Source organism: Musca domestica, unplaced genomic scaffold, assembly GCF_030504385.1.
Source record: "Musca domestica strain aabys unplaced genomic scaffold, Musca_domestica.polishedcontigs.V.1.1 1, whole genome shotgun sequence".
Taxonomy (NCBI): Eukaryota; Metazoa; Arthropoda; class Insecta; order Diptera; family Muscidae; genus Musca; species Musca domestica.
This window is the reverse complement of record NW_026712114.1, coordinates 11921350-11937904: the sequence shown is the minus strand read 5'-3', so window position 1 is coordinate 11937904 and position 16555 is coordinate 11921350. Positions and strand designations below refer to the sequence as shown.

Sequence of the window (16555 nt, the reverse complement as noted above, 5' to 3'; positions counted from 1 at the left end):
CCCGAGCTCATTTTTTCAATATTTGCCGAATGGAATATTGCGATATGTTCAGCTCACGGCCACTGCGACGCGGGTTTCGATCAAGTCACTTTTTTACTTTTCGAACAATTTCTGCTGATGTTGTTGTTTTCTTGGAGGAAGTGGACCTTGACGTCGGGCAGTATCACGGTAACTAGCGATGGAACGAGACACAAAAGATTTATTCACATTTAAATGCTGGAGTGCTGTAACGATAGCCACTTGTGGTTTTCCAGCCAAATATAAAAAAATCAGTTTATCACGCTTGAATTCCATCACGAATAACTTTTTTCCTGGAAAATTCTCACCAAAACGCTTTTGTAGGCTTGTAAACAATATAATGAGCTGTCACTGGAATAATTTTTATAGCTGTCGGACGAGTGGCTTAGAAATGACAGCAGTCTGAAATTGGTTGCAGTTTTTTCATCTCATCCTGTATGTATGGTGAGAGGATTTTTAAATAAATATAGGTCTACCTTTTTGCACAGCCCTCCTCTGACTGCAATTATTGCGATGGTTTTGGTCATATTTTCTAATCCTTTTGGCTTAAACTTGGTTTCTTTGGGCGTGAAATATATTTCATGGAAATATGCCTATATATAAAATCCTCCTGACTTTATAAATTTCGTGAGTATTGACCATATTTCCCAAATATGGCTAAGAATAATGTTTTCTTTGAGAAGGTATTTATATCGAAATAGCCCCTATATACCGGTACATCTCATGTTCATGCTGCCCCCCGATTGGGTATGGTGGGTGAGAACTTTTTGAAACCCACTCATAGCACATTGGATGTCAAATTACGAAAAACCTTTTCCCATAGCCACAATAAATTAAAACAAAAACAAAATCTCAGCATAATTTAACCTTTGACATCATTTAAATTTATAATGCGGGCCCTGTTTTTGTTTTTGTCCTCCATGACTTATGGACTGTTACAATTACACTGTGACATATTATACATATCGATTGATTGTTGATATATCAGATATCCCCTCGGGAAACTCGTTGTGTGAACAAAACAAAACACAACACTCACACATTTGTTGATTAATAATGTTTCTATTCACGAGTAGTTTATTTGAATGGAAGAGCGTCATCTTCCATGCCGTCATTAATGTGCCATCTCTTTTCGCCCCCTACCTCCATGCACTCACAACACCATACCACCAACCCTTATTGATGGGGCCCGCATTTCAATCAATTTTTATTGAAGCCAAGGCAAACGTTAGATATTCCATGGAACAGTTTTTTTTCTTGTGTTCTTGTCTCTCAATAGTTTTCATTACAATTGACTTTGTGTTTTTTTTCTATATCTTCTTAATTTGTTGTTGTTTTTGTTGCAGAAAATTCTTTTATGTGAAGACATTGATGGCGTCATCGTTATCATTCATTATCAGCAGTGTAGCTTCCTTTTGGGTGTGGTTTGTTGTTGTGTTTAAGGGGCGGGGGGAAAAGATGTATTTTATGATGCATGAAGATGAAATTGCATTTCTACACACACATTAAACGAAAACCCTTGCTGGAAATTTTGAAAATTTATTTGATTGTAAACTTGACAGGAAAATCTTCTTAAGTCAATGGTGTTAATTTCATTGGCTTATTGCCTTATATGGCGGGGTTGAAAATCGCAGAATCTTAGAAGATATCAAAGTTAATACATATTGTTTATAATATTGTGATGGGAAAAGCCACATCAATATTAGTTGGGAATTGTAAAGTGGTTATTTTATAAGTTTGGAATTATATTAGATATTTATTATAATTTATATATTCATACCCTCAGCCATATGGTTAGAGGGGGGTATATATCATTTAATACGGCCAAAACGTGCCTCATCGAAATCGTTTTTAGACGCTAGGTCTCTTTGGACCAAATCCCTTTTAGGATATTTGGAGTCGATCTAGGGGTATCCGCCCGTCTGTCCTCCTGTTTGGTTGGTGCGCACCATAACTCTCGATGGAAGTATCCGATTTGATCCAAACTTGGTACATGGTAATATTATTGTCAAACTTAGATCGATTTCGGAGATGGGCAATATCGGTCTACTCCTTCTGGCAACTCCCCCATAAGAGGTCGAGATTTTCCAAAAAATATTTTACTTCACAGAAAGAGAAAGGATTCTCCGATTTTGCTCCAAACTTGGCAAATCCTAATATTTGCGTTAGTGCTAGGTCAGGTGCGAAAATGGACCATTTGGTCAAAATTTTGAATAATTATAATTCTTATAAAATGGGATGTAAGAGTCCGATTGTCTTTAAATTACACACATACCCCTTCTGGTGCATCCCCAACAAAAGGTCGGAATTTTCAAAAAATATTTTTTCCACAGAAAAAGAGAAATGATAATCCGATTTTGTTCCAACTTTGCAAGGATTATAATTTGCGTTAGTGCTAGGTCAGGTGCGAAAATGGAAAATATCGGTCCACTCCTTCTAGTACCTCGTCCACAGAGGGTCAAAATTTGTAATAGTTATAACTCCTATAAAATGTGAAGTAAGAGCCTGATTGTATTCGAATTTCACACATCTCAATATTTTTATTAACCCAAAGTCTGGCGTTAAAATGGAATATATCGGTCCAATTCTTCTGGTACCTCCTCCACAAAAGGTCGATATAAAAAAAAATATTTTTTCTGCACAGAAAGAGAAAGGATTATCCGATTTTGCCCCATCTTTGCAAAACCTTATATTTGCAACAGCGCAAGGTCAGGTGCGAAAATGGACAATATCGTTCCACTTCATAAAGTACCTCCATCACAAAGGGTCAAAATTTTAAATAAATATAACTCTTATAAAATGTGAAATAAGAGCCTGATTGTATTCGAATTTCACACATATCAATATTTTTATTAACCCAAGGTCTGGTGTAAAGATAGGATTTATCGGTCTACTCCTTCTGGTACCTTCCTAACAAAGCGGCAAAATTTTGAATATCCACGAAACACAATAAACTTAAAATTATCATCCCATTCCTTTCACGTTTTCCACATCTCAGTGTTCTCTCAAGACAAGATATGTTATAAAGATTGTAGAGATCGGAAAAATTCCTTCTGGTACCTCCTCCACAAAGAGTCAAAGTTTTGAATAACCGAAACGATTATAAAATCAGAAATAAGAATACGATTCTCTTCATTTTTCACACTTCCTATTATTTCTACTAACAGAAGATCTACTGTGAAGATGGGATATATCGGTTCACTCCTTTTGGTAACTTCCCCACAAAGGGTCAAAATTTGGAATAGGCATAAAGCTTTGAAAACGCGAAATTAAGATCCGATTCCATTCAGACTTGCAACATGTAAATATTTCTATTAACACAAGACCTGTTATAAAGATGCTATAGAACGGACCATTTCTTCTGGTATCTCCCCCACAAAAGGTCAAAGTTTTGAATAACCGTAACTATTATAAAATCCGAAATAAGTATCCGGTTCTCTTAATATTTCACACATCCCATTATTTAAATTAACAGAAGATGCACTGTGAAGATGGGATATATCGGTCTACGCCTTCTGGTACCTCCCCCACAAAGGGTCAAAATTTTGAATATTCATGAAACTCATAAAACGCGAAATTAACATCCGATTCCATTTGGATATAATGTTCGATTTTCTTGTAATTTTGCCCATACCAATATTTTTATCTGTATTAAAATTATCACATATCTCATATGAAGTATAGGAGGTAGTTGATAATGTCCAAACCTGCCACGTCACAATATTTATATCATATTTATTTAGCTCCGATACGAAATGGACAATATTGGTTCATTCCTTCGGAACCTACTCCACAGAGGGTAAATAATTTGAATAATCATAACAGAAGTCAAAATATATTTAAATAATCGAACAGTGGCTGAAGGCATACGTCTGTCGGCAAAACCGACTGATACTTCTTAACTTGTTTTAGTTGAGAATTATGTCTTCCTAAATTGTTTGACTCGAAAATCCAAATTTATGAAAGTACAACGGAGTATTTATACCCTACACCACAAGGTGGTCAGGGTATTATGTCTTTGTGCATTTGTTTGTAACAGGCAACAGGAAAATAGATAGACCCATAGTTCCTTTTGATGATCGGCATAGAATCACATTCTGAGTCGTTTGTAAACAAAGTACAGTTCGCATTTATTGCCCTATCCAGATGAAATTTTGCACAAATCATTTGTTTGGCCCAAGGACGAACCCTATTGAAATTGGAGATAATTGGTCAAAATTTAGATATAGCTCCCATATATATCTTCGTCCGATTTGCCTTTTATGGTGCACCAAACGTGTAATATCAGTCCGAATAGTATGGAATTTTGCATGTACGATCAGGTTGGACCTGAAAATAAGTATGCCAAATTTGATCGAAATCGGTTCAGATATAGCTATAGCTCCCATATATATTGTTCATCCGATTTGTTATTTTTGTCCTCCGCAGCTTTAATATGCACTCTGTAACAACAATATTTGGGCAAATATATCAAATACAGCTCAGAAATACATTTGCTAAATTTTATCGAAATCGGTTCAGATTTGGATATAGCTCCCGTATATAACTTCGTCCGATTTATCTTTGATTGTGCACCAAACGTCTAATATTTGCCCAAATTGGATGAAATTTGGCACTTACGACCGAATTGAGTCTAGAAGCTAGTATGTCAAATTTGGTGAAGATCGGTTCAGATATAGCTATAGCTCCCATATATACTGTTCATCCGATTTGTCATATTTGTTACCCACAGCCGTAATATGCACTCCGTAACAACGATATTCAGGAAATATATCAAATACAGCTCAGAAATATCTTCGCCAAATTTTATCGAGATCGGTTTCTATTTGGATATAGCTCCCATATATATTTTTATCCGATTTCAAATTACAATTACAAGTCCGAGTTTAAAAGATACAAATGCTTCGGTATATTTAGTCCTTTGAACTTTAAATTATAATTATAATCATAGCTTGTATGATTGAATTCTCCCATAAAAACTTTTAATTGTTATGCGGAGCTCTACTAAATTAGCAAAGTGGTGTAGGGTATCATAAAGTCGGCCCAGCCCGACTTTAAGGCTTTCTTTACTGGTTTTGGGTATCATTTATTGGTCACTGCGATTCGATCGATTGTCGAATCGTGTTAGAGAAAATTTTCAATATTTTTTTTTAGTTCGGAATTCTATGATTATTTTTATTGACCTAAGAGTAGCAAAATTATTGTAGTTTAAGCTGCCAAGTTTTTTTTTTTCTATTGCAAGCGGTATTTTGTTCTCTCTATAGAGTAGTAATATGATACCTTGTAATGTTTAGAAAATCAATTAACCAATGACTCATACCATCAAATTTTATGGAATGTACATATCATATTTGTTTTTGTTTTCATACTACTCCATTACATACATACTGACATACATACAAACATATGTGTAAATATCCACATTTAAAATCTGAAAAAAAAATGATTTTTTTTACATTTCATAACGTTTGATGTTGTCGTCCATTGTAATCAATTCAAATCAATCGAAACTGCTTTTGATGTTTTGTCTCATGTGTCTCAGACTTAGACAAGTGTCATTTCATTGTCATGTGGCAATCTCCTCTGCTGGACCATAGCCGCCATGGAACACCAAAATGCTTGCTAAAATAATCTAATTTTGTTTCCTTCTCTTTTTCTTCTGAAAAAAAAAGAAAATTCTTCATTTTCCTTTTACTAACCCTTTGAGATAATTTCCGATTTAGCTCCTTTACTAAGTTTCTGACACCCCTTTTCCCCATTGGAAACATTGGGATTTCCATGGAAGCTTAAACCCTAACTCTTAAAAGTCTCTAGTTTTTCCTTCATTTCTTCCTTATGCGTTTAATTTTAAAGGGCTCTAATCTTTCTTCCCTTACAAAAAAAAAAAAAAATTATGCAATAAAATTCTAAACCCCAATTCAAGGAGAAATTAGTTTCCCAGTTCTTTTTGCATCTATGATTTTTCTTCTTCTATTTCTTCTCATTTCTTCTTATCCTCAAAACATTCTATAAAAAATCGAAAAACCAAAAAACCAAAAAAAATCACATATATTTAAAATTATGTATTTTTCTTGTGTAAAATTGAAATTTATATATATATAAACATATACCTATATATTGATATTTGATGTTTGTTTAATTATTTTTAATATGTGTGTACTTTTATATTGCTGCATTTTTCTCATAAACAATTTTTTTTCTTTTTTTCTTTTTTCCATATACTCGTTATACTCGTATCAAACCAAAAAAAAAAAAAAAAACCAATCTCTAATTATCAATTATCGCACCATTCAAACTGTAAACCAAATCTAAAAAAAATAAAACCAACCACCACCTACCACTTCAAAAATTAAATTCGATAAAAATTGTCATCATTCAACATCGCCACCACACCACCAAAACAACCACTATCTCTCTACTTATATCTGCCACACCACCTTAATAATTAAATCAGAAGGACTAAAACCAAACGCATTATAACCAACCAACCAATCAACATCTAACCAAACGTTCGTTGCGTGTTGCATTGCTTAACAGAAACCGAAACAGAAACAAAAGCAGGCTGTCAGAACTCACCAAAATTACAGATAATTAAACAAAAAAAAAAAAAAAAAATCATAAGGAACTCATTAGTGTGGCACACATCAAACGAAACAACAACAACAACAAAAGAACTCGGAAGGATCACATCATTAACTGAGAAAAGGCACAAGAGAACAAAAGTTAGCCAAAGAGAGTCAACAAAGAGAAAGAAAAACAAAAAACAGAAAACAAATTTTGAAGTGGTTATGAAAAATTGCCATCAACAAGTTTAATAGCTGGCGGCAAACAGGATCAAATCCCAAAAGCATCATCCATACCATACTCAGAGATTTTATTAGCAATTTGGAGTAACTGAAGTGAGGGGCAAAGCCAACAGAGAAAAAACAAGTCACCCAGGCCAATCAAATACGTGTAGCTAATTTTTTGTGTTTTTGGTTAAATGCTTATTACGCTCTCATCATTGCTGTAAATCAAAACCTATAGCTCTTGCCACAATCTTTGTCGCCAAACCAATCAATCAGTCGCTCTCTCTCTCTCCTATCTCTATATAAATTTTTCGCTCTGTTGTGACGATTAAACATCTCAAAACAGTAACAGAAAACCATCCCAAAAATCAAAAATAAAATCAAGCAAAACAACACCAAAAAAATCCACCACAACCACCAAACACCACCAACCACCACCGTCAGAGCTATTTGAATCATCAACCAAATCAAAAAAATCAAAAAAAAGCAAAAAAACATTTCAAAACAATCGCCCAACCAGAGAGGTTAGCTAAACTCGTTTCTCTCTCGCCATCGTTATCGTTAAAACCATCAAAATTCCCATCATAATGGCCGAAGACGCTACCATGGAAACTTGCCCCAGCCCTGAAATTGGTGACTCTAGAAAAAGACCACTCGATACCGATCCAGAAAATGAACAATCCAAACGCTCCCATTTCAGTTCTGGTAAGTTTTTGTTTTGTTTTTTTTTTCTTCTTCTGTTGTTTTCTGTTCAGTTCAGTTTGTTCTGAGAGCCGGCAATGAAACGGGCTCTCGTTTTTCTCTTTCTCTCTTTTGATATGATTTCTTTCTCTTTAGTACAAAACAAAAAAAATCTCTCTCTATCTATCTCTCTCTCAATCAATCAATCATTGATCGTTTCATTTACTCTCACTTTATATATCAATCGATTTATCTCTCTCTCGTTATCATTTGATATTTTGTATTTTGTTTTCCTTTATTATTTTCATTGACAGAAAAGCTCTCTTATTATATATTTAATAATATTTTTACCAAATATAAATATCTAAAAAAAATCATGATATAACATTTTCTTATAAATATATATATGTGTATTTGTTTTATTACTATTATTATTATGGATCAACAAATCAAATCAATCAAATCAATCAAACAACATATTGCCGTCTATATTTCTCTAAAAATTCGCTCTCGCCCTCTCTCTCTATATATATGAAACTACATTGCAATTACTCAAATTTCTCTCAGCGAATTGTTATTATTATCTATTCGACATGATGCGCATCATTTAACTCTCGCTGCATAATCAACCAATCAATCAATCAATCAGTCTGTCAATCAATCAATCGATCAATCAGTTAATCAAGATCAACTCTACAAGTCCTTTCATGCTCCAGATCAGCTCAATCGTTGTCAGTGTTTTCGTGTCATCTTTGTGTTCTCATATTGTTCTCTTTTTTTAACGCTTTTTAAGCTTTAATTATTTTGGTTTAATTGTCAAGATAATTTGTTTTTTTTTTTTTAAGAAATTTAAGGTTTTAAGATATATTGTTTAATTAAAAATAGTTAAATAAAAGTATGTAATTTTTTTTTTATCTGTGAAAAACATAATTTTTATTGCTCAATAAAATTTGCCTAATAGTATGCAGCTGATCGTTTATTTTAATAACAAAAGAAGAAGAAGAAAATCTACAGTTGGAACCAGTTATAAGTGTACTTTAATAAAGTAAAGTGTAATTTATTATCGAGAAATATTTGTTTTTCTAAAGCTGGCCCGGATACCTCTAATGAGCGTAATTCTCTCCACACTCTCAATCAGAATCATTGAAAAACAATGCAACTTTCTCTCCGGTCATAAAATTTAAACCAGCCTTGCTCACAATACATACCTAGTAATGGTGAGAAACTCTCCCGCCCAATGAAAATCGAGAGAGAATTGTAAATAAAAATCGATAGAGAATACATGTGCTTTGTTTATACTTTTTCGTTCGAAGATGGCCATAGCTGATTTGAGCAGATATGATTAATATAAACTGGTGCTCTCCCTCTCTCGATAAACATGTGACACTCATGAGAACAAGTTTAGTCCTAAGAGTTAACACAGAACAATAATTTTGTGTGTGTGCTCTCACCAAATGCCCATTACAGGGTGAGATAAAAAAAACTGCAACAAAGTCAAACGCAACAATTTTTACATTTTTTTTTTTTAATTTTTGAATGAAAGCAAACAATGTCGGAAATATAATCAAATTTTAGAATAAGTTTCGATTTGTTCGAATTGGTCAACTTTGGAACGAATTATGGCCTTCAAACGGCCAATGAAACCCGAATGTTGCTCTGCGGTATTTTGGCCCATTCCCGGCGAAGCGCTTGCTTGAGCTGATCGACACTGTGGTATTTTTTTAGTGCCAACCTTGCTCTTTCTAAAATACTCCAGACACAGTAGTCCAACGGATCCAGAGATTTTGATGGCCACTGTGCGCTGGAAATGGAGCGAGTAACCCCATTTTGTAACCAGTTTTGGGTAGCGCGTGCTGAGTCCTTTTGGAATGTCCAAGGTCTGCGGCCAAAATGTTTTCGTGCCCAAGGCTTTAATACACCCTCCAGAATATTTTCGCGATAAAATTCGTCATTTATTCTGATGTCACGGTCGAATAATACGAGCAGAGAGCGACCATCGGCTGTTATGGCGGCCCACACCATCACCATGGCCGGCGCTTGAGTTCTGGTGGCCAACCGAAGGTGCACATTTTCAGCTGAGCTCTTTGGCAAGTAAACACGATCATTTTGTTTTCTCATCGGAAAAAAACCAAATTCGGCTGTTCACCACTTTCGGCCAAGCGAAGCAACTCTTGGGCTCTTTTAAGTCTATTTTCTTTCTGTTGCGGTGTAAGTTTTTGCACTTTTTGGAATTTCAATGGCTTCACCCCGAGCTCATTTTTCAATATTTGCCGAATGGCATATTGCGATATCTTCAACTCACGAGCCATTTTTCGGTCACTACGACGCGGGTTTCGATCAAGTCGCTTCTTTACTTGTGGTTTTCCAGACAAATATAAAGAAATCGCACTATCACGCATGAATTCGATCCCCAATAAATTTTTTTCTGGAGAATTCTCACCAAGTTGCTTTTATACGCTTGTAAACTACATAATGAGCTGTCACTGGAATAATTTTAATAGCTGTCGGACGAGTGACTTTGAAATGACAGTAGTCTGAATTTGGTTGCAGTTTTTTCATCTCACCCTGTACAAATATTGTTGCTCGGTGAGAAACGAGACCATTTCTCTTAGATATTTCAATGAAAGATGGAAGACAAGAAAGTCTATTTCTAGGTGATCTTCTCTCATAGAAGAGCAGAAGGTGGTCCTCTCTCATAGAAGAGCAGAAGGTGGTCTTCTCTCATAGAAGAGCAGAAGGTGGTCTTCTCTCATAGAAGAGCAGAAGGTGGTCTTCTCTCATAGAAGAGCAGAAGGTGGTCTTCTCTCATAGAAGAGCAGAAGGTGGTCTTCTCTCATAGAAGAGCAGAAGGTGGTCCTCTCTCATAGAAGAGCAGAAGGTGGTCTTCTCTCATAGAAGAGCAGAAGGTGGTCCTCTCTCATAGAAGAGCAGAAGGTGGTCTTCTCTCATAGAAGAGCAGAAGGTGGTCTTCTCTCATAGAAGAGCAGAAGGTGGTCTTCTCTCATAGAAGAGCAGAAGGTGGTCTTCTCTCATAGAAGAGCAGAAGGTGGTCTTCTCTCATAGAAGAGCAGAAGGTGGTCTTCTCTCATAGAAGAGCAGAAGGTGGTCTTCTCTCATAGAAGAGCAGAAGGTGGTCTTCTCTCATAGAAGAGCAGAAGGTGGTCTTCTTTCATAGAAGACCTGAAGGTGGTCTTCTTTCATAGAAGAGCAGAAGGTGGTCTTCTTTCATAGCAGACCAGAAGGTGGTCTTCTTTCATAGGAGACCAGAAGGTGGTCTTCTTTCATAGGAGACCAGAAGGTGGTCTTCTTTCATAGAAGACCAAAAGGTGTTCTTCTTTCATAGAAGACCATAAGGGGGTCTTCTTTCATAGAAGACCAAAAGGTGTTCTTCTTTCATAGAAGACCAAAAGGTGTTCTTCTTTCATAAAAGGCCAGAAGATTAAAACCTCAAGCTCTCATAGAAGACCACAAGATCTTCTCATTATTCTAATCTATTCTCTCCATATTCATGCAATTCCATTTGAGGGGTTATCCGTCAAGGATTCAAAGTGAACTCTTTTTCCCTTAAAATTCTTTTATTCTATTCCTCACGATTGTTTTTTTTTTTTTTTTTTTGTATATATTTTATTTCATTTCAAAACCTGACGTTGTGTATCTTATTTCATTCTGTCATTGTGGGTCTGTTTCACATTTTTCTCTTTGTATGTGTGTTTGCTGACTTTCAAAGGGATAACAGGAAAAAGGAAACGAGCTAATAAACTTAAATACACAAAGTCATTATAAACTCTTTCTTTTCCAGCACATTTACAGGATATAATGTAAAGAAGATTAAAATGGCTGAAAACGAAAATGTAAACAATGAGATTTGGTCAGTGACATAAAGGGGGAGGGGAGAGGGTGACATTTTTCAAAACATACTTTCATATTTCACACGGTGCACACACACACATAACTAATTACATTATAAACAATGGGGTAATGTAATTATAACACTTGCACACATTATGCTGACCCACCATTACTGGCTGGCTCTCTTTCTCTCCCATTCTCAAACTTCCTGTGTAAACATGTTATTATTAAAAAAAAATTTTTCCCTACCCAAAAAGCCAAAGCCATTAGAAGTTCCAACAAAACTGGCCTGGTGCCTGGCTCTACTCCCAACATCACCATCATCAACGTCGTCATGCAAATAATGATGGCGTGTGGATATAATTTTTTCATCATTTACACGCATAATGATATCCTTGCAGTTGGTTGGGGTGTGGAGGGAGAGTATTACAAACTCATTTTATGCCACATCTGAAATGAAGCCACATTTGTTAGCTCCGTGTGTATGCAGGTGTGTGTGGGTGGGGGGGGGGGGGGGGGATTTTCTTTCTAAAGAACCAAGTGCGATTGGGGGCCAAACAAATGTTCATCTAATTTTGTAAAACTGAAAATGAGAAGAAGCAAAGAAATATCCTCAAAAAAAAAAAAAAAAAAGCAAACACACTATCAAAGCCACGAAGCCCTTAAAACTTGAAGGACTTCTCTGTGGTGTGATTTCAACTACACAGCTAACTTCAATGGATGTTACACGCATACCATGATGCTGATGAGTAAAGTGGAGAGAAAAATCAACACACACACACAAAACAGAATGACCTATTTACCCCTTTTTGGTGAACATGTGGGGTATGGGGATGCTGTTTGATGTCCAAAGGAATAAAGAGAGAGAGATAAAGAGTGGGGGAAAAGAGTTATTGTGTAGAAAGGCCATGTGTTTACATGTTCCTTCTACCCATAATGCTGACTCTGTAGCACTCCAAACCGTTTGGTTTAGGTTAAGTGATAACCTACAAATGTGGCAGTAGTTGTATTGAAATAAGAGAGACCCCCTTTCCGGCCCACCTAAGGCAAACATTAACAGGACAATAGGTTCCAAAGAAATGGGCCTCTTCTACCCCAATTCAAAGCCAAACATTTTTAAGGGTTCCCCCCTAAAAATCTTAGATGGTGGCCTGGATTGCAGAAAATTCTGCCATTTTTCTAGGGCACAAAATAATCGATTTTCCTCGGCGAAAAACAAACTAAATTCAGCAGGCTAGTAAGTGGTCTTTGGGGTTTCTGCTTTTGCTACATTTCTCGCTCTTCCATTTGTTTTATTTCGAGTATGGTATTGCTTCTCGGTGTTTTTTTTCCCGCTACAAAGGATCTCGCACGTGTTTAACATTCAGCAAATTGAAAATACTTGAACTCATTTGAAAAAAAGCATGAACAGCTCTTCAAGGCTATTCGTGGAGATTTTTATTTCTCGACCAAGTGAGAATTTATTAATGGATTTTTTTGCAAAAACCAAAAAAAAAAAGGAAGTTCAACAAATATCCAGCATTGCCAGGCAGGTAATTTGTTGGTAATCTCTAAAGTACTATAAAGGTTGAGCAGAGTTCTTTTTTTTCTCAGGAAAATTGCAGAAAATTTATTTTCTTTTAACCATTTTCATTTGCTATGGAATTACTGGGAATTCCTGGTTTTCTGTGGCCACAAAAATGTTATGGCAGAGCAGTTTTTAGAATATGGAAGTTGTGAAATAACACAAAACCTCTGTAGCCCATTTTTTAGGATTTTTTTCCCAGCCAAGGAAAACAATTTTGAAATAATAAATTTTAAATTCACTGTAGAACCCTCCACCGAGTTCTGCTATTTCTCAAATGAATTGATGTTTTATTGATTCGATGAGAGAGAAAAAAATCATGAAACTTTTAATTGCCATTCAATGTTAAATGCATATTTAAAGTGAGTAGCCATCTCCTACCCCCCCCCCCCCCCCCGCCTCAGTCGTCACAAAAATCAAACTAGGTGAGACATGTGAGGTTATGAGATAAGCGGCAGAAAAATATTAAAAAAAAAATATTGAACAATTTCTAAAAGTTGTGAAGAAGCCCTTTTTGGCTTCATTTCTAAGTAGGAAGCTAAATCCTCACTACACCATTCGAAAACTTAATTCATTGTTAAATCGCTTATCCCCAACATTCCTGAAATTTTGAAGTTCCAAAATGTCAAATCACTAATTTTTTTAGAAAGTTGAATCGAAACCTTCGTCGAAATTCGGAGGTACTGTGAAATGGGAAAACCCCAAAAAGTGGACTTAACTGACTAATTTGTGAAGTAGTTAAACTAGTTTTTGGGAAGTCGAAATATCAAATTACAGCCGACTTTATTGGAAATCAGGAGGTAAATTTATATGGACCGTATAACTAAATCATCTTAGGACCACAACAAGCATTTATTCCAAATTTCATTCATTTATTTTGAAAATTGAAATTTGTATTTGAATAAGTTTAGATTTGTTCGAATTGGCCAACTTTGGCACGAATTAACGCCTTCAAACGGCCAATGAAACCGTCACACATTGCCCGAATGTTGCTCTGCTGTATTTTGGCCCATTCCCGGCGAAGCGCTTGCTTGAGGTGATCGTCACTTTGGTATTTTTTAGTGCCAACCTTGCTTTTCAAAATACTCCAGTATTATAGTCCAACGGATTAGTATCCGAAGATTTTGGTGGCCATTGTACGCTGGAAATGAAGCGAGGAACCTCATTTTGTAACCATTTTTTTGGGGGGCGCGTGCTAAGTATTGTTGGAAGGTGTAAGGGCTGCGGCCAAAATACTTGCGTGCCCAAGGCTTTAATACCTCCTCCAGAATATTTTCGCGATAATATTCGACATTTATTCTAATGCCACGTTCCACGGAATCTTCACTCGAATAATTTCAAAAAATGTAAACATGGACGAAAATTCCACCTTTCACATTTTTGGGATACCTTCCGATGTAAATATTCAAAACGCCGACACATGCGCCTCATGTTTTTGGTTCTACGTTCAGAATCCTTTCGATTTTTCCAGTAATTTTGGGACAAATGGAATTTTGTAACAAAGTTTAGAAAAGTCAAATATCTCTTCTGAGACCGATATTACAATTTTTGTGAGGGATAATTTTGTGGATTATTTCAATTGCGTTTAATTATATTTTTTGATGCAATTTTGAACGTTTTTGAAGAAAAGGACCAGAAAGACCCATTTTATGGCTCGCCTGAGGGGTTGCCTTACAAAAATATTCCATGGATTCTTGTCAGTAATATTGCCAAAGACCCTATCTATATAAAATTTATATGTTTTGAGGAATCTTCAATCGGATATTTTTAAAAAGATTAAAAATGGACGAAGGTGGAAGACCTTTCACATTTTTTGGATACCTTTTGATATAATATTCCCCAATTATTCTAAGGCCACGGTCGATTAATATGAGTGGAGAGCAACCATCGGCTGTTATGGCGGCCCCACACTATCGCCGACGCTTGAGTTCTGGTGGCCAACCGAAGGTGACCATTTTTCAGCTGATCTCTTTGGAAGAAGGTGGAAGACCTTTCACATATTTTGGATACCTTTCGATGTAAACTTTTAAAACGCCAATACATGCAAATTTAGACCTACTTTTTTAATATCTTCTATTTTTCGTGTAATTTTGGAAAAAAATCGAATTTTGTAGAACGACGACATTCTTTGTTACAAAAACAAAAAAAAAATAAATAAATAAATAAATAACGAAATACATTTCTCTTCAATGATGCAATAGCTCGTCAGTCAATTATCCACTATTATCCATGATTAATGTTAAATGCTGCATAATTTTTTTGCAATCAACCTGTTCATGACTAGTAGTTTTTTTCTCTCTCTTTTGGCAATTTATCAAACATTGATAGATGGATGACACCTTTGCAGTTATTTAATAATAAACATTTGAAAAGTACATTGCAAACCGGCTCTATAATTAAAAGTAATTAAAAATTAAAAAACAAAACAAAAAAAAAAAAAAAATTATTTATACATTTTATGATGCTTTGTTCTTGCTACAATGCACAAACAATTATACAAAAACAACAGCAACAACAAAAACAATAATTTTGCAAACACCACAAAAAAAGCAACAAATTTAAAACAATAATCTAAAGTGATGATGTCAACCGAAGAGAAAAGAAAAAACACAGCAACATCTACATCGGTTGTTTTATTTGCAATTTGATAAAAAAAACGAAACGAAATGAAATACAATTAAATTAAGTTAATGGAGACTAAATGCAATGGAGTAGATACATATATACTATATAAAAAAACCAGTAAGGAAGGCTCAAAATTCGGGAGGGCCGACTATATGATACCCTACACCATTATGCATATTTAGTAGAACTCTCATAAAAGAAAGGTTTATATTGCAAGTTCTGAGCTCTATGACATATCTGGTACAAAATATCATTATGGTAGAGGTGCATATTCCGAAAGTTGAAGATTTAAAAACCAAATCGGATGAAACATATATATGGGAGACAAATTTGAAATTCTTCCTTCTATGCTAAACTCGGTTGAATTTCGAAAATTCACTTCACATTTGGGCTAATATTAGCTATTTGCTGCACAATAAACCTGAAATCGAATAATGATATATATGGAGGCTATATCCAAAACTGAGCCGATCTTCATAAAATTGAAAACAGCTATTTCTTGGTTGCATCTGATATCTCGTACCAAACATTATTCTTTTATCGTGCACCAAATTTGAAGTACTTATTTCTATATCAAATTCGGTCTGAAGTGCCAAAATTCACACCATTTGGACTGATATTATATATATATGGGAGCTATGGCTATATCTAAACCGATTTTCACCAAATTTGAAGCACATGCTTGTAGGCAGAATTCGGTCAGATATAGCAAAATTCACACCCTTTGGACTGATATTAGCCATTTGGTGCAGAAGAAACCTAAAATCGGATAAATATATATATGGGAGCTATATCTAAATTTGGACCGATTTTCAACAAATTTGAAGCACATGCTTGTAGGCCGAATTCGGTCGTATATAGCAAAATTCACACCCTTTGGACTGATATTAGCCATTTGGTGCAGAAGAAACCTAAAATCGGATGAAGCATATATATGGGAGCTATAGCTATATCTAAACCGAGCTATAGCTATATCTAAACCGAATTCGGTCGGATATAGCAAAATTCACACCCTTTGGACTGATATTAG

The 16555-nt window shown here is 35.3% G+C and overlaps 1 protein-coding gene across 13 annotated transcripts in view; it reads left to right on the top strand.

Annotated features, from left to right (window-relative positions):
• LOC101897889 (RNA-binding protein Pasilla) overlaps positions 1-16555 on the top strand; it is a 209748-nt gene that overhangs the window by 109189 nt on the left and 84004 nt on the right. For 10 of the 13 annotated variants that reach the window (XM_059119045.1, XM_059119063.1, XM_059119113.1 and 7 more), the window contains one exon: positions 6473-7511. The exons of 1 other annotated variant lie outside the window; for it this stretch is intronic. Coding sequence is in view for 2 of the 12 variants with exons in the window: in XM_059119095.1 (XP_058975078.1) it covers positions 7394-7511 (118 nt within the window). In the remaining 10 variants the exon portion in view is untranslated. The remainder of the gene's footprint in view (positions 1-6472; positions 7512-16555) is intronic. 2 more of the 13 variants (XM_059119066.1, XM_059119042.1) reach the window with 1 other exon arrangement.